The sequence below is a fragment of the Camelus bactrianus genome, chromosome 5 (genome assembly GCF_048773025.1).
Source record: "Camelus bactrianus isolate YW-2024 breed Bactrian camel chromosome 5, ASM4877302v1, whole genome shotgun sequence".
NCBI lineage: Eukaryota > Metazoa > Chordata > Mammalia > Artiodactyla > Camelidae > Camelus > Camelus bactrianus.
The window spans coordinates 12,857,082-12,875,614 of record NC_133543.1 but is presented as its reverse complement, the minus strand read 5'-3'; the positions used below and the strand labels follow the sequence as shown (position 1 = coordinate 12,875,614).

Here is an 18,533-nt window from a genome sequence, read left to right as displayed (position 1 = left end):
GGCCCCCATCTTCCCAGTGAATCTAGGGGGCAGGGAAGTCCCCTTCTGCACAGACTGCCTCTGGCTCCAGCTGCCTCCCGTGGCCCTCTGCAGGCAATGCCAGAGCATCTTCACTCCATAGCCAGGGAGGCCCACTCGGAGCAGAGCCCGGGGTGAGCTCTGGGGGACCAGCAGGAATCAGACCTGCCTCACCTCAGTGACACACAAACAGCCAGAATGAGCCCTGGGGTGCAAGGTCCAGGCGGCCCCAGAAGGAAGAGCTTGGGCCACCTGGCTTCCAAGAAGGCCTGAGCTCGGTCTGGAGTACTCGGGCTGGTGGGGTACAAGTGGGCCCCCCAGGGTTTCTCAGTGCAAGGACTGAGGGCAGCGGTGCCGTGACTAGCATTGAGTGGGCCCAGAGGGGCTGTGCCAACTGGGTCCCTGTGAAAGCAGATGACACAGGGCGACCTACACCCTCTCCTAGGGTGCACCCCCATAGCAAGGGGTGGGAGATTTGCTTCCCGGAAGCCCAAATTTCCTGCCACCCTCGGCCCTGACTGGCACTAGGCCCACTACGCTCAGTGTCCCCAGATGAGGTGGGGCTCCTTACCTTTCCCAGGGGCCCCCAAGCCCTGCAGCTCCTTGAATTCACCCCCTCAAGAATAATGACCTTCAACTTTTCTAAACCCTGACCCCCTCACCCCCAGGCCCCCGTCAGTCCCACACACCAATCAAATCCAGAACTGCCTAGGAGCCTTAAGCCCTAAGGGAGGGTGGCCCTGAGCCTCAAATGAGACCTCAGATTTGCCCACCCCTGCTTTCACCCTTGGCCCCTGAGAAGCCGACCACCCCACCCACCCTGAAGGCAGACACAGCACCAGGTCAAATGACTGCCCATGTCCACAGCCAGGGAGCCACAAGCAGCCCCCAGCACTGGTTATCTTTAGCCCTGGCCTCACTCCCCTGCCCTTCTGCACGAGGATCAGTGAGCGACTCCCTGCCCAGGGCCAGGGACCCAGAAGGGGTGACTCTGAAAGGCGAGCGGAGGGAGCAACACTTTGGTCACAGCCCTGGGGCCAGCTGCAGGGAACCTCAGCTCCCAGACCTTTCACCAAACAGCCCAGCCCATTCCATCCCCTCACCCCGGGGCTGCAGCTCAGGAGCTGCCCTAACATTTCTCCTCCACTCTGCCATCAAGACCGGGGCTCAGCTCCAAGAGAGGGGACCCGAGAGGGGACAGATCTGGATTTAAATCCCCAAGCCCCCACCCCCAAGCAGCTACGTGGCCTGGGAACCTCTCTGAGCCTCAGGTCCCTCCTCCATCACATGAAGAGAATATTAGCACCCACCTCAAGGCTGGGAGGCTCCTGTCTATAAAACATAGGGCACTGCCAGCCCCGCAGTAGGGACTCAAGTAACGGCAATTCTCTAAAAGGGTTTCAAAGCAGCTGGCAACACGGGGAGGCCAGCTGAGTAAGGGGCAGGCCTGGGCCTTCCGGGGGACAGAATCAGGAGGGAGGGCTTCAGAGTTTTTGTTCAAGCCTCCACTGCGCAGGTGAGAAAACTGAGGCAACAGGGCAAGGGCTCACCCGAGCCACACAGACAGTAGATGTCTCTGTGATGGGCCTTGAAACACCTCCCCTCACTGACCTGGGGGACAAGCAGCCATGGAGGCTCCCATCCCTGCTCTGGGGAGCTTCTCTGGAAGGCAGGGTGGACTTGGCCCTGGAGCCACTCCCAGCATGCTCCCTGGCCCTCTCCCAGCATGCTCCTTGCCAGCCCTCTCCCAGCATGCCCCCCTCGCCCCTCTCCCAGCATGCTCCCTGCACCCTCTTCTCCCAGCACGCTCCTTGCCAGCCCTCCACTAGCATTCTCCACCTCAGCCCTCTCCCAGCATGCCCCCCTCGCCCCTCTCCCAGCATGCTCCCCACACCCTCTTCTCCCAGCATGCTCCTTGGCTCTCTCCCAGCATGCTCCCTGCCCCTGGCCAGTGAGCTGAGTTCTCCAAAGGAGGCCCCTTCACCCCAGGATTCCATTCCACCTGCGGAGACATTGGGGGCACCCTTAGTGCTTTCTGAGGCTTCAGATGTGGACAAGGAGCAGGAAGAGGCCTGGTCCCTCCGGCCCCCAGTCTGGGCCCACCTGGCCCCTTTCCTGACCTCACTCTCCATGCACACTCCCCTCCGCCTGCCCTCACTGGGGCTGGTCTGCAGAAGCCGTGGCCCAGCTCTCTCTCCCTGCCTTCTTGGCCCTCCTCAGAGAGGGGAAATCACCAGGGTCATTTCACTCTCCCTTCTACTGTCCTCAGACTCAGCTGCCATAGTAGCTTATTCTAGACTTAGCAGATCTGAGGGGGAAGGTCTCAGGTACAACCCTGATGAGATATTTAGAGCCCTTTGGTCAGGAAGCCCTCCCTTGAACCTAACCACCGCCCCAAGGCTGACAACATAATCAAGGCCCTTCTGCTACCACCCCGGCCCATAAAAGGAATAGGGGGCAAGGAGGCCCTTCAAGTCCCTTGCAGTCTTCGGAACCAGACGAGTATGGGTTTGAATCCTGTCCCAAAGCTGGATGCCCTTGGGCAAAGTACACAATTTCTATAAGCCTCAATAGCTGCCCCTCTACAAAAGGGAGCAATAATACCAGCTGCCTTACAGAGGGGTTGAGAGGCACCCACAAGCCTTCCATAAATGGCCCGGCCTGGAGCCCACCACTCAGCAGGTGCCCAAACCAAATCCAGTCCACTCTGCTCCCATATTAAACCCCGCAGACACACTCTCTTCATGAGAAGCTTCTAAGGTTCCCTCTTGTCTGGACCTTCAAAGTTTTCCAGAGTCTGGCCACAATCTACTGCCTGCTCCTGCACACCTGATGTCTGACCGAGGACCTCAAGTACACCCCTGCCCCTCCCTCCTCTTTCCCATGGTTCACATACAGCACCAGTGCTCCCTCCTCCAAGAAGTCTTCCATGACCTCACCAGCCCACTCAAATCCTCCTCATGCTCCCCTACTCCACAGCTTCAGCTCTTGACATTCTCCACCTGGCAGCCACAGTTCCACTGTCACATGCTCTCTAAGGCTGGCAGCCACCCCCCGACACTCACCAGCTGCTTGTTGAAATTCTGGACACACTGTTCAAACTGCTCATCCTTTGTCTCATCCGCCTTCCCCAGTTTCTGGAGGACCTGCCGAGGCAGAGGGAGAAGGGAGGAGTGTTACCCTGAGGAGAGTGGCAAAAACCACGAATGTCCTGTCACCAATCCCACGGAACCCTCCCCACCCCAGCCAAGGTCTGAGAGGCCCACAGCCAATGCCACGCAGCCCAGGGCACTGGGCACGTTGGGAGGCCTTGTGGCGCTGTGATCCCCAAGGGCAGGACTGGGTCCACCGATTCTTGAGACCTCTCCACCCTCTACACAGGGCTCACCCATCAGCCAGGAGGAGGAGCTTAGGACAGGCTTGTAGTCATCGAAACCAGGAGGAGGAGGGCTTCACCAACAGTGTGAAGGAAGGGGCACCCCCTCCCAGCTGATCTCACTCCGCACCCCTGGGTGCCCCACCCCTACCCTGGTGGCTGAAAAGTGAGCTGAGCAGCAGAGAGGCCAGGAGGGGCAGCTCCCCTCCAGACATGACTCCACCTCCCTCCTGGGCCCAAGGCTCACAAACGCCAGAGGGAAAGGCGGGGGGGTGGGGGAACCACCCCAAGACCAAGAGGGCAGGGAGGGCTGGAGGGAGGGTAGGGGGGCCTCTGGCCGGCACTAGGAGTCCTCTCCCAATCTGATCCACTCCAGGCCACATCCAGACTCCCTCCCACCCCGGCACCCACACTGACACACACACACACACACACACACACACACACACACGGTCTCACGGGCTCATGGGCTCAAGGCCACATGCTCTACTCCCAAAATCTCAGAGGCAGACTGTCCCCTCTGGTGAGTCACAGCTGTCCCTTCTCTGCTGTCTCACAGCAGAGGACGTGGAGGGCGGAGGAGGGGAGATGGGTGGGTAAAGGCAGAGAGAGAGAAAGTGAAAGAGAGAGAGACCCAAGGCCAGGAGAGAGGGAAAGACCTAGAAAACACAGGAACTGAACCAGGAGCCTGAGAGGCGCCTGACCAGAGGGCTGGCCCACCAGGTCCTCCCAGATTCCCCTCTCTCAGCTCTTGCTCCCTCCAATCCTGGAGAGAAAGTTGGGGAGCAGGAGAGAGTTGAGGGCAACAAGAAGAGAGCAAAGAAAGAGAAAGATAAGAGATGGGGCTACAGTGAGGCTGAGAGGGAGTGAGCTTTGCAGGGAGAGAGGGAAGCAAAGGCCCCCTCCACAGGCCTGGACAGGCACCTCCACCGGAAGCAGAAAGGGCAACACTGAGGCTATGGCCAAAACCCAACAAGAGTGAGAAAGCGGGTGGTAGTGGATGGGGGTGGCAGGTGGAGACGGAAGAAAAGTGGGCCCCGGGCAGGGCTGAGACGAGGATGGGCCCAACAGGCACAAGGAGCCTGTGAGCCAGCCCAGCAGCTGTCCGGGGCCAGAAGGTCCCCTCAGCCGTGTCCTCCCTTCAAAGACCCTGAAGTGGGCCACCCTGCATGGAATGCCAGGCCAGGGTCCTGGACCCAGGGATGCCCATTCCCAGAGCAGAGCCCAGATACTTCCTACCCTGACTGGTCCTAGGATGCCCTGTGCTGCCCTTCTGCTCTGTCCCCAGCTGCACAGGAACCACAGTGAGGCCAGTCAGCCCTCAGACCCCCTCTCTCTCTTCATGTAATGCATTTGGCCAGCTCTTGCCAAGCACATGCTCAGGGTGCTTAGGCATCTCTGCTGGGACAGCAGATCCATCAGACACAGGTCCAGTCCCAAGACACGGAATCCACGAGACTGTGGGAGCCCAGGTTGGAAATCCTATCCAGCTTGGGCAATCAGGGAAGGCTTCCTGGGGGAAGTGGCAGCTCAAACTGAGGGGAAATCTTGCTGCAAAGGAGAGACCGAAGAGATGAGGTCCATGACCAGGGAATTTCGAATTACTCGAGGTGACTAGAAGTCACAGAGGATGGAGAGGAAAGGTGAGAGTGGCAGGGGGTTGGGAGGAGATTGGGGGGCGGCCGCCAACAACTTTGTGCTATGACAGTCAAGACACTGTCCATTGGGCAAGTGCAGCTGGATGCCAAGCGCTGACACTGAGCTGAGAGGAGAAAAGCAAAACTAGACAAGGACAAGCAAGAAAAGGGCATGTCCCTCAATCCATAGGCTCCCCTACTCCCCTTGGCAATCAGGTCTGGTGGGAAACAGGGTGGAGCCGTGGAGGTGCCTGGTCCGCTCGGCACTGAGCACAGGCAGTTGACTTACCCTCGCCAACACCCGCCCCACAGCCCCACCATGTCCAAAGACAGAAACGGACCACCAAGGGTGAGAAAGAACTTCCGGAAGTCAGCAGGGGCCACCAGAGTGAACCAGAGGGTCCCAGGAAGCAGGGTCAGGGCCTGGGTGGCCCCCTGCCTCTCCTCCCCAAGGAGATGCACCCAATCAGAGAGTCCCCAGTCCCCGCCCTACCATCAAGGCTCCCGAGGCTTCCAAGGCCCCAGATGTCCACACAGACATGCACGCCTGGCCCCCATCCTCAGAGAGAGCTGTGTGGTCCACCCAGATATCTGAAGCCTCCAGGGAGGTCTTCAGGCCTTGAGAAGGAGGCCAGCCATGGTGAGACTACACCAGCAGCAGCAGTGAGGAGGTCCTTGAGGAAAGGGACTCTTACTGTCTCTCTGAGCCTCAAGCGCCTTGTTGGAAAATAAAGAGAACATTAGCGCCCTCCTTAAGGCTCATGTCGTAAAGCTCATCTCTGTGCCTGGCCCATAGTGGGTACCTGAGTACTGGCGATCCCCTAAGAGGCTTTCCGAGCAGCCTTCAAACAGCTGGACGCCGAGCCCCACACTGACCCACCCTCTCAGTCCAGACTGATGGTAGCCCAAGATGCTAGACACTCTGTACGTGAATGCATGTGCACATCGCAAACTCCTATTCATCCTTCAAAACTTTTCTTAGCAACACCTCCTCTGCAAAGTTGCCCCTCCCTTCCCCCTCCTCCACCTCACTCTGTACCACTTAGGACCTGGGACCAGCTCCCCTCATTGCAGGAGTGTCTGCTTCTGACCCTGCCCAATCCTGGGCAGCCTGAGGACAACGTCTAGCCCTCTCTGTGACCCCAGCTCCCTAACGGGGCTTGGCACAGGGGAGACACACAATGTGCTCTCATCAGAGCTGTGAACTTCGAAGGCAGAGTCATGACCTTGAACAAAACAGCCCATCACTCAGCCTCAGTCTCCTGTTGTGTAAAATGGGAGGATCGCCTATGTAAAGTACTCAGCCTGACACACAGACGTCCCAGAGCAGTGAACCCACGATGAAGGAGCGGGGACACCATCCAAGAAGCCTTATCAGGGCCACTGTGTCTGCCCTCACCACATCCTCAACTCAGCCAGATAGGAGAAGGGCTGAAATGCCTCAGAAGGAGCAATCCAGGGCAGAAAGAGGAGGGGGCTGGGGGCAGAATGAACGTCCTTCCGACATCCACCAGCCAGCCTCTCTGGGCCTGGGCTGTGACGGGCCGGCAGCCCCTCCCTGGGTGGGGCGGGAGGCCCACCAGGACATGACTGAGCGCCTCTAAGGCAAGAGCTTCCTGTGGCCCGAGTGCTGCAGGGCAGGAAGGGGCCCTGCCTGCCCCAGCCCCTCTCACAGCCAAGAGCATCGACCCTCCCAGCTGCTCCAGGGCATCTGGCCAAGCCCTCTCCTCCCAGCTGGCCAACCGCCCCAGGAGACAGACAAGCCCACGGGGCCCACACGCCTCCCCACACACGGCCACCAAACCCAGAGGGACAGAAAGGCCCCCCAGGGCCAGTCCCATTGGAACGAGGAGCCACCCCCAAGCACAGCACTTTACAGACACCCCTCACCCCTCCTCACAGCAGGTGTCTTCACCTCCAGGTGACAGGTGGCAAGTGAATCAGGACACACAGCCTAAGACTCACAGGAGCCAGCACAGGGCTGCTTCCAAGCTCCACAATTGGAGGAGGGGCACCCGGTCGACCTGGCCCCCTCCCAGCCACCCCAGCATGGCCAGCACAGGGCAGAGGACAAGTGTGCTGGCACCCACCACCCCTGACCCTGGAGGCCCCGCTGGGAATGCTAAGCCCTGAATTCCAGGCAACCCTCTTCCAGAGGCTCTGACCCCCCAACCCCCAGAGAGTGGCCGAGGCCCCACATTGTTGGGGACACCGGCCCACATCTGAACTGCATGGCACAGGGCAGGAAGAACGCTTCGAGAGCTCTCCTAGAGAGCAGCTGTCCACCCCTCACCCAGAGCACCCCCAGCACCCCAGCCTTCACACTCGCACACACAAGAAGGCCTCGTCCCGCTCCCCCAGGCACCCACCACCCAGTTGCTGAGACTCCAGCGGGCCTTCACCTTCCTCATTGTCTCCCAGAACCTCCTTGGCTACAGCCTGTGTCGAGGCTGGTCCCACAGTGAGCTGAGCTGGGGCGGCAGGCGTCACCAGCACACTTCCTCCTCTCGGCAGAGCCTGAGGTCCGGGGACCGCAGCGGCAGGATGCTCGTCCTGCCACAGGGGCTCCCTGGTAGGCAGGGGGGATGCAGACAGAGAGATGCACGGGCAGGATTTCCCACGGATCCCCCAGCACATACAGCCGGGACTGTTTTGAGGGGGACACCCCAAAAGGTGAAAATGAGGAGGAGGACTCCAGAATGGAGCCAAAGGCCACTGAGAGGCTGGGGCTGCGCCCTCCCCAGGTACACATGCTCACAGCCTCAGGGGGTTTCTGGTCCCTTCCCTGACACCCCAGGGGGCTCCCCGAGTGTCCCCCGCCACCTGCTCCATCCCCTTCTACACACCTGGAGGTCCCAGGCAGGAGAGCTGGGCAGACAGCCAGCCTCAAGGTCCTCCCACCCTGATGCTGCCCAGGCCCCAGGCCCCTGGCCCCCTGGGATGGATGCCAACCACAGAGTGGCCCGAGCCTGTCCCCACCTTCCTCCCAACCCTCCAGTAACCCAAGAGCCTTGTGGGCAGGCCTCAGCAGAGCAGGGGCGGAAGAGAGAGAGGTGAGCCCCTAGGCCCACCAGGCGCTGCCTCTGCACCTGCCCACTTCCAGTCTGAAGCCTAAACCGCACAGCCGGTTGAAAGCACAGTACAGCAGAGGGGAGGGTACAGCTCAGTGGTAGAGCGTGTGCTTAGCACGTACCGGTCCTGGGTTCAATCCTCAGTCGGGCCATTAAATAAATAAATAAACCTAATTACCTCCCCCACCAAAAAATAATTTTTAAAAAATGTACAACAGACTGCCATCTACCCTTCCCCCAAGTCACCCACTGTCACACGAGGCCACCTCTGCTTTATCTCTTTCTTTCTATTTACACAGTTGGTTTGTACATTAGCTGGACAATTGGAAACAGGCTGCGGACATCGTGACCCTTTACCCCAAATCCTTCACTCCTGACTTCTGCAGGTTCCCTAAGAATGTTCTCCTACATCTGCTTAGCACCGAGCACACCCGATGTGTTGACTCTTTACTTATTACTCTCCTCCAGTACGCGGTCCCTATTCAAACACCCGTCGTGGGCCCCCACATCTCCCTTATGCCTGGGTTACTTGTTTGTTTTTCTGATCTGGGATCCAAACACAGCTCACACAGGGCTTCTGTCACGTCTTTTATCTCCTTTAGTCTAGAATATTCCCCTGCACACCTGTACGGATTTTTTTCTCTTTCGTGATACTGACATTTTTAAAGAGGACAAACCAGTCCTTCCTGCAGGTCCATCTGCTGGTTTCCATGAGACGGAGCTCAGGTTCAGCATTGTTTTGGCAAGCATCCTGCAGAGGCAGTGTGTCCCTCCAGCAGAATCCCATCAGGACGTCCCCTGTTGGCCGTGCTGAGCTTGCGTGCCCGCTGCTCAGGCAGGGTTTACCAGACCTCTGCTGCAAAGGTGACTTCGCTCATGAGCATCAGTTAGGGGTACCCTAGTGAGGCGCGACACAGCATCACTCTGTGAATGTCCACGGCTGATAACTTTTCACCCCATGCCTACATTTACAACCGTTGAATACTTGGCTACTCAAAGTGGTTCAATGGAGCCTGGTAGAAAGTTTCAGGCCCCTCCCGAGAACTGCCGGATTTACCTGTGCATTTAAACAACTCCCTTGTGCTCCAGATGCACATTAAAGCCTGAGAAGCTCTGCACCCCTGGTCTTTGCCTGAGCCAACTGTTAGGGCCTCCATCACCCACTCTACACCACTTGGTGTTCTGAAAGAAGACTTTCCCTTGGCCATGCCTTATGGGGATACCACTATGGACTCCTGCTTCCGTTTTGCATTCAGCGTGTTATAATCTACCTCCATCATTATTTCTTTTGATGCTCAAACTGTCCTAATTTGGCCAGCGGGAGCCTGTGGACACGTCTCCATTGGTCTTTGAGCACTTCCTTGCGTTCTGACACTACGGGATGCCCAAGGCTCACCCAGGCTCAGTGTGTGCTGCCCGGCCCCAGAATCAGCCCTTTCTCCAAGAAGCCAAGCTCCCCTTTGTGGGGAGGGGGTGCTCACTGCTCCTGGGTGTCATTGATTCTAGGTCCTTCTTTTTATCTTATGCCTTGAGCTACATTCTCTCACCCCCACTTTAGGGATAAGAAAAGTCAGGAATTGGCCACGGGGCTAAGAGGGAGCAGAGCCAAGACTCAGTGGCTTTGTGGTACCCAGGCAAGTGTGGCTCAGATCTGCCATGGCAAAGTGAGCTGGACTCAAGGCCACAGCAGCTGCCCTTTGGGTCCATCACTGTGTCCCGGCCAAGGCCACGTGCCCAGTGACTGAGCACTGGGGATGCAGAGACAGCTCTGGCCCAGGGACGCCCTGCTGGCCTGGTGGAACCCTCCTTGGCACTGAGCTGCAATGTGAGCCCCAGGGCATGGTACCTCGACTTTATGAGGGAGGAGACAAAAGCACTGAAGGGACAGTGGACTGGCCAGGACTGGACCCCAGGTTCCTGACCCGTGAGTCCCTTCTATTGGGTGCAACTCTGGCGAGGGAGGTGGGTGGCTCTGCCCCCAGGCTGGTTGGTCACTGCAGGAGGGGACAGTTTCAGTTGCCGCCCAGCCCACAGAAACTCTGCCTCTCCCTCCAGGGCCCCGTGCGCTCACTCCCACAGACGTGTCCATCACCTCCAGGGCAGTGGCGCTCACGCCCAAGGCTGGTGATCTGCAAGAATGAGGGGCCTGGCCTTCCTGGGCTGTGGCTGGCAGGGGCAAGGAGCAGCTCAGGCTGCTGCCTGGGAGAGGCACCCTGGGCCCAGAAAGCAAGTCCAGAACAAATGGCCAGAGGCCCAGCCAATAAATCTCCTGGTGCCGAGCTGCAGTGCCGGGCTGGCTGCACATCAGGTTTGGCCTTACTGCTTCCCAGCAGGGTGAAGACTTTTTAAGAAAGATTAATGTTGAAACCCTGGCCCTGGGCAAGAGCCAGGAGCAGCACGGAACCCCCAGGGGTCCAGAACACCCCGTAACTCGGGCCCCCACGCAGCACCCATCTGCAGTCTCGCGTGTCCATGTGCTGGTGTCAACCACGTGTCTGCACACACACATAGGCACACACACATGCACACGACAAGGCTCCTGTCCACAGCCCTTCAGTCATTTCCAGGCACAGCAGGAAGGTGGCAGGAACCACGAGGAGGCCACAGAGCCAGACAAGAAGCAGAGCAGAGGCCAGGAGACAGTGCGGAAGAACCTAGAATGCAGAGAGAGCTGGAGAGAAAACCAGAGGGGAACTGACAGTCTCCCAGGGTGGCCAGAGGGGCTCCAGGTCAGGGAGGGCAAGCTCTGGGCAGATAGGTGTCGAGGAGGAGAGGGGACCTCCCTCTCCCCAACACAACACACATGCAGGGCTGCCCCCAAGAGATGGGCCTGCACCCAGGGCCTCAGTCCTCTCCCCTGGTTCCTCAGCACCCCCCTCCTCACTCAGGATCTGTTTCCCAGAGGCTGGCTGGGAGGTGGTGGCCAGAGGGGCTGCCACCTTGCCCTCCTCTCAGGGGAAGTGCTGTGAGCTCAGCTCCTGCCCCAGAGGGGTCCCCTCACCCTCAGATTTCCGCTCTCAGCCACACTCCAGTCCAGCCAGTGAAGCTCCTCGCAGATTCCCGCTGAGACCCGGGCATCGGCTGCTTGGCTCCTTTGAAGCTCCACAAAGATCCCCTTGCGGGGCATGACCCCAGGAAGCCCAGTCCAAGGACCCACCAGGGGGGGCCACCATCCTTGACATCCCCTTAAAAGTGGGTTCTTAACACCAGGACATCCCAAGGGATGACCATTGGTCCCGTTACCTAGCTGAAGAAACAGGCCCAGAGAGGTCACTCTCCTAACGAGTGACAGAGCCCGGACCCCAAACCTGATGGGTTTCAAAGCCCAAACCCAACTTGCGACTCTTCAACGAGGGTACACAGACAGCTGGGGGTAACAGGCAGGGTGTCTGTTTACTACAACTCCATCTTGCTGCGTTCCAAAGATTTAACTGGTAAAGAAACCACTTTTGCAACATAACCAAGAGAGACAGATTGAGTATTCGAATGCAAAGTCTGCAAAGATTTTTTTACAATGAAATGCAAAACTGAAAAGCATTTCCAGGTTCCCACTGGCCAACTGAGGCCGGGCTGCACCGTCCCCTCCACCCCCATCCCCGAAGCTCGGTGATCTATTTTTTTTCACAAGTCTTCATGTTCCAGAGGTCACTGTCCCCTGACACCAGTCCACAGAGACTCATCATCCTTTTCCATGGGCCCCTGGTAAGAACGGTTGACTGATTGGGGAAGCCAACTGCCCTTTCTCGGGAGACTGTCACTCTAAAATTACCTTCTTCCTCTTTTAGTGATTTTCCCTTTTCTTCTGAAATACTGGCGAGAGTAAAAAGTGATGTTTGGTTTGCTTTTATTCCATCCTTCACTGGTGCATAAAAACTTGGCTGCCACCTATCTCAGCCCCATAACAATGCCTTCAAATATGAAACCAAAGTGCAGACACCCCACCTGCCTCCCAGCAGGGCCCTTTACTGGGCTAGCCCAACCCCTGGGAAAGGTAGGGGCTGGGGTCTCCTCCACACCCATCACTAGGTGGAAGGGAAGGGCTCTGAGCCCAGGTAAAGAGTTTCCAGTGGACTCCAGCCAGGAAGCCCTTCCCCCACCCCCTTCTCCCCTCCCCTCCCAGGAAGCCTGAAAATCCAGCCTCAGCAGATAAGTCAGTGGCCAGCAGCCAGAGTGGGGCCACCCAGACCCCACAGGAAACTAGGGTGTGCTGAGGGCAGCAGAACAGCCCAGAATGGAGCACAGGGGAGCAGGGGTTACGGTCAGGATGGGGAAGGGGCTAGGGAGCTGGGAGGGGCTGGGCTGGCGGAATGAGACAGGCAGCCACCAAACAGAGGCGGTTCTGAATCCAGCGGCGTCCCAGAGTCTTACAGGTGTTCTCTGAATCCTGTGCTGAGAGGGAGGTGTTCCACAGACGAGGAAACCTGAGGCTCAACGCCCCAGGTGTCAGGGCTCCATCAGCAAGAGCTAGAATCTGAATGTGGTCATCCATTCTCAAGCCAGTGGCTCTAACAGAGCCCCTTCCACGTGAGAGGGCGTGGGAGGTCAGCCAAGAGGAGGTGCCCAGGAACCCAAGGAGTACAGGGGGGCCTGGGCTTGGTGGTGACTGGCTCCCCACTCCTCAGGGACCACCCATCAGGCTGAGCCCATTTCTAGACATCATCAGAACCAGAACCAGGCCTCCTTGTCAGTAAGAGGGCTTCTGGAAGGGCCAGGACCACCCAGACGGAGCTGGCCACCCACTTCCACAATCAAATGGAAGAAAGGAACTTTTCGCCAACTTCTAGAGGTGGACCCCAGCTGCTCCCTCTGCAGGGACCCTCACTTGATTTTCCCCTCACTGCCAGGATCCCACGTTCCTACCACAGGGAGGAGTCCCCACCCCTGGACTCTGGGACACGCTCTCCCAGCCTGCCTGGCTCTATTCTATAGGAAGCAGGAGGGGCTGGTGCACACAGCGGGAGGCATGTCCAGTGGTGATGGAGGTCTCTGATCAAAAACACAGCAGAGCATGGAGAGGGTGGGGCTCAGAGAAGTGAGCTCTGAGACCTGATGAAGGAGGGAGAGCACACCAGGTAGCAGGCACAGCAAGTGCAAAGGCCCTGAGGTTGGCAGAGCAAGGCTGGAGTGTGGAGAGAGGGCAACAGGGCAGGCGTAGGAGGAAGATGCCCAGAAACACAGGTACTGAGCCCTTGGCATGACTCATCAGTCAATCCCCTCTGCAACCTCACGAAGGAACTACTGTCATCATCCCCATTGCGCAGATAAGGAAACTGAGGCACTGCCTTAAAAAAGCCCCAGGGTCACACGGGCTGCCGGCAGGGTGACTAGGATCCCAACCCCAAGCCTGGCTCCAGAGGCTATGTGCTCTAACCAATGCACAAAACTTCCTTGGCAGCCAGGACCAGGTCACAGGGCCTTGGTTGGAGGCCCCAGGAAAACTCTGGCTTTGAAACTCCAGCATGAACCAGGAAGCCCAGGCTGCTGCGTGGGGACAGGATGCAGAGCAGGTTGGAGCAGGGAGCCCGTTTTCAAGGTGACCACAATGACTCAGGTAGGGGAAATGACAGTATAGGGCAAGCAAAGGCGATGGGGAGAAGTGGTCAAATGTGGGCAGGGAAGTGAGGGGGACGCCAGGTTTGAGTAACAAGAGGGAAGGAGACTTAATACCCTGAGAGGGGGATACATGGGGGTCACAGTGAGTTTGAGGTGGCCAGAGATGCTGGGGAGGGAGCTGGAGATACAACAGCCAGGAGCCCCAGGGCAGCCAGGACAGACTCTGCCATCGGGCTCCTGCCCCCTCAGTGTCTCCCACCCCGGCCACCTGCTCAGGGCAGTGACCAGCTTGGTGTCTGGTCTGGACAGCTGCTAAGAGAAAAGAAGGGGAGGAGGGAAGAGGCACTTTTGGCTCGGGACCCCTTCTGCTGGGGAGGCCTCGGGGCAGGAGGCATGGGGAACAGCCCAGGCTGTGCAGCCCGGGGCAGGGAACTTAACCTTTTGGGCCCTGAGCCCCATCAGTGAACCAGAGCCAGACCTCTCCCTCCAGGGGGTGCAAGGATGCAGGGAGGCTGTGTCAGGAAGAGTGCTGGCTGGTTCCCCCCAACCCCCGTCCCCGTCCCCTTCCTCCCGTGCTGTCTTAGGTTCCTACTAGCCAAGCCAGAAAGCTTTAGCAGCCTCTCCCACCTGGTCCCCTGCATGCCTCCAGGCCCAGCCCCCAGCCCCCAGCCCCCAGCCCCAGCCCCCACATGCCTTTCCCCTGCCTGGTGCCTGCCGCCCCGCGCACCTGCTCCCTGTGACTCACGCCGGCTTAAGCTTACATTCCTCGTGGACAGCAGACAGCAACCCACCCCACCTCCCACTCCCCGCCCCACCCCACCCCCAGCAGCCTCCTCCCCCACGGCTCTGCAGGGACCTGGCAAGCCCAACCACCACCACCCTGCCCCTTGGGTAAAAGGATAAACTGGGAAAGGCCCCCTGGGGTCCAAACAGCAGCTGAAAGCACTGGCCTCTTAGGACCAGCAGCACCCGCCCCAAGCAGCCCTGATGGGCCTTGATGTGTGACATCCCAGCACGGAGCCCGGGACGCAGCCCACTCCCCAGAGAGGTCAAGGAGGGCTCCCAGCCAGGGCACTTGGGATGGGAGGGACACAAGGCCACCCGCTGCTGGCCACTAGAGTTGCTGGGTGGGGCCTGTGGAGGACAGGCACGGCCCCACCCTTGGCCCAGCCCTCCTCGCCACCTGTTCAGAAATGTCAGCACCGCCACCCCCAGAGCCGCAGCCCGCCCACCTGTCCCCTCCATGCAAGTGTGGGTGCTATTCTCAGCCCCAGGCTCCAGGATGCCAGCCACCAACAGAAGGGTGGAATCTGCCCCTCCAGCCCAGCCACCTCCCACCAGCCCCTCATCAGCTGTCTCCTGGGCTCAGTGGAGGAACAGCCCATGTGGTGGGGCCGCAAAGCCTGAGCTCAGCCCACAGCTCAGCAGAGCACAGAGCCCAAGCAGGGGAGGTGAAGTTCCGACCCCACCCACCCCCTGGGGCCAAGCAAAGGTCTGACCCCAGCTGGACCACCGACAACCCCACAATCTTCATCAGGAAACCCGCTTCCCTACTGATGCCAGGCCATGCTGGTCCTTCACATCACCTGCTCCAGGCAGCCTTCCCTGACTACCCCCACTCCAGGCACAGGGACTCAGTTGTCCCTCAGAATGCCCTCAGCCCTTTGTATGTCTGTTCCTGCCTGCGAAGCTCGACCGAAACATGTAACCAGGCTATTCCTTCATTTCACCACTCAGAATCCTCCACACCCACATCTGTGAATCTGAAACTGTTAAACAGCACCTGAAGGACATAAGACCCGTGGTATTTTTTCCAAACGCATTATTGCTATTACTTGGGTTATCGTTGTTATTTTTGTCATTCAAAGGAGTCGATGCCCAGAGTCAGCTTTAAATAGCTCCACCCAATCCTGCCAACCAGAGCACAGACACACGAGACAGCGGTGGGGAGGGCCGCCCCCTAGCCCTGTGGCCAGTCCCAGGCCCTCGGCTGCAGGGGAGCTGTCCCACCTCAGCCCTGGACAGATGCCGAGTTTCCAGTACCTGTGAGGACACCCCACTTTGCAGATGGAGAATCAAGGTGGGGCAGGGTCGGGGTGGGGGACTCACTGGTTCAGGGACCCATAGCAGAACCAGGTGGTCCTGCCTCCAGCCCAGGACTAGTTCCACTGCTTTCCACTCAAGTGGAGGCTGGAGGAGGGCTGGGATGGGACCAGAAGGGAAGGTAATCGGATCAAGGATGGAGATGGGGACGAGGGAAACAAAAGGGGCCAAGAACAGAACAGACAGGGGAGGCAGGGGGTGCCCCAGCCCCCAGCAGATGCAACGACTGCTCAGGGGACAAGAGGGGCTTTTCCAGGCTCCCACCTGCCAATTCTGCACCCCGCTATTCTTGTGCTGGGACAGGGTGGGAGGGAAGTGGGTACAGAAATAGGGTGGGTGAGGAGGGGCCAGAGGGGAAGGCACTGTTCCTCCCACCTAGCAGATGCAGGGGCCTCCAGAGGCCTGGGCAGGTCACTGCCCTCCAGGTCCTGGCGTCCTGCCTCCACAATCAAAGTGGGGCAGAGAGGACCAGGTGAGCACGAAAGGTCCCCTTCATCCCTGACTTCTCAGGGCTGGGGCAGAGTGTAGGCCCTGGGGCCAGTATCCCCGTCTAAGGAGGTCTCCAGGATCTGGCCTGCATCCCTCAGCAAGAAGAGTGGAGGCAGTGCAGACAGGACTGAGTGGCCGAGACCCACACACACACTCAAAAGAGAGGGCGCTGGGCCCCAGAAATCACAGTAAAACCAGTTCACCCCTCACTGCAGAGGGTCTCATGTCTTCCCGTTCCTTTTCTCCCCCAGGGCCCTCTTTCCAGGAGAGATGCAGTTCAATGGTAAGGAGAGTTTGGGCAGCCAGACAGAGTCACCAATGTCCTTTAAAAAAGACAAAATGAGGGGGAAGGGTATAGCTCAGTGGTAGAACATGTGCTTGCATGCATGGGGTCCAGGGTTCGATCCCCAGTACCTCCATTAAAAAAATAATAAAATTAAATTAATAAACCAAATTACTTCCCCCCCTTAAAAAAATACAAAATCATGGGAAACAGCCAAAGGAGGAGAGTAGAAAGGCACAGCTCAGGACATGCTTGGGGACGGACGCCCAGCCCGAGACCCTGGGAGGTCGGCCCCCAGCCAGCATGTGCTCTGGACACTTCTGGAGCATCTAAAAACTGGAAGGGACTCCTGCTGCCTACAGAGAGAGGGCACCAGGGTGGGAGGGCTGAATGTGGTGGGAAGTAGAGGGGTCTATGCCAGGCCCTCTCTGGGCCAACCCCTCCCCTTCCTTCCTCCCCTGAGGCCCCGCCACCTGGATCCCAAGCTGAGCCTGGACTCGTCTACCGCTGGTGGGCCAAGGTGGGCCTGGACTTAGGCAGAAGGGCCCCACAGGACCCACACAGAGGGCATGGGCCCAGCGGAAGACCCCAGCCCCGCCTAAGGCCTCAGCCCTGTGCCTCCCGTGCACTGACTGCACTCGCCCCGCTCCTCACCACACTGCTCGGAAGAGCAGGATGTGGGGTGGCCTCCCCTGGTCAATCGAGGCACGCAGCAGACACTGTGACCCGACGGTGTGGCGACTCAAAGCCCGGACGCAGAAATCGGTTCTGTCCCGCTGCTGACCTCGGGCTTCCCACGACCTCGGGCAGCCTCCTGGGGCACACCACCGGGCTCCCACCAGGTCCAACGGACCCAGGGCAGTGTCCACAGGAAGGGCCCAGGACCTGCCTAGGCACACAGACACGGAAACGCCTGGCTTAGTTTATATTTCAGAAAAACAATATTTTCCGTCCTGTCCCAGGTTCCACAAACACACACACTCCATTGTGGATTCTGTTTCTCGGTTTAAATCAAGACTCAACTCATATTCCTGGCGTTAACTCCCTCCCTAAGTCTCCCCTCCCCCGTCCCCTCCGTCACCCGGCAACCCCACCCTCCCTATCTCTGTCTTCATGCAGGTTGGGAGCTTTCGTGTCAGCGCCCAGGTCTCTCTACCTGGGGCTCCCTGGGAGGTGCAGGGTCAGGTCCGCTCCATTCAAATCCGACCCTGGCACTCTGAAGTCCCTAGATTCCTGCGTGAAGTCAGGTCCTTCCACCTCCTTGGTGGGGTCGTCGGGGATCCCTGGGCCACATGGAAATCTCTGACATGGCTCTGCAGGGTCAGCTTTGTGCCGGCCTGCTGGGGCAACCGAGGGTCCCACCCTCCCCGTCCCCCAATACATACACACACACACACACACACACACACACACACACACACACACACACACACACCCAAGTATTCACCCACAAAGGCAGCCCACACACACCAATTTTCATTTGAAAACACTTAAGCAGTCATGTTTGCACCACAATAGTCTCCCCCAAGCATCCTGAACTGCCCTCTCCCGGGATTCAGGGATCGGGATTCAGGGATGGGAGTGGCAGCCCCTGGGAAAGGCCAACCTGGGGCCCAGTCTGACACTGAATGGGAGGAAATCACAGCTTCTCCCTGAGCTCAGGGCCCTCATCTGCCAAGTGGAACCATTACCCAGTCTTGCCTACCTCCTAGGTCCCTGAGGGGAACAAATGAGAAACGGCTGGAGAGAGCATTTTCTTGCAAAGTACAAAACGTCATGGAGATGCTCACATGGCCCTCCCCTACAGAATCATTTGGACCTAGCCAGACCCAGCAGAACTCAGCTCTGCCACCGTCACTTCCAAGAGTCCCAGAGGTGACCTGCCCACAGTTAGAGAGGAATCTCGCTTCCCAGTCCCTAGATGGGCACACTGAGGCTCGGTGGCCGAGCCCAGGTTCAACCCCAGGTCTCTCAAGCCTGGGCTCTTTCTGCCACACACCTGA

General features: G+C 58.6%; 1 protein-coding gene across 13 annotated transcripts in view; it reads right to left on the bottom strand.

Annotated features, from left to right (window-relative positions):
• BIN1 (bridging integrator 1) overlaps positions 1–18,533 on the bottom strand; it is a 51,923-nt gene that overhangs the window by 22,632 nt on the left and 10,758 nt on the right. For 12 of the 13 annotated variants that reach the window (XM_074363465.1, XM_074363454.1, XM_074363452.1 and 9 more), the window contains exon 2: positions 3,084–3,164. In XM_074363465.1, the coding sequence (XP_074219566.1) occupies positions 3,084–3,164 (81 nt within the window). Of the gene's footprint in view, positions 1–3,083; positions 3,165–7,433; positions 7,458–18,533 lie in introns of those variants that run through there. The other variant, XM_074363455.1, reaches the window with a different exon arrangement.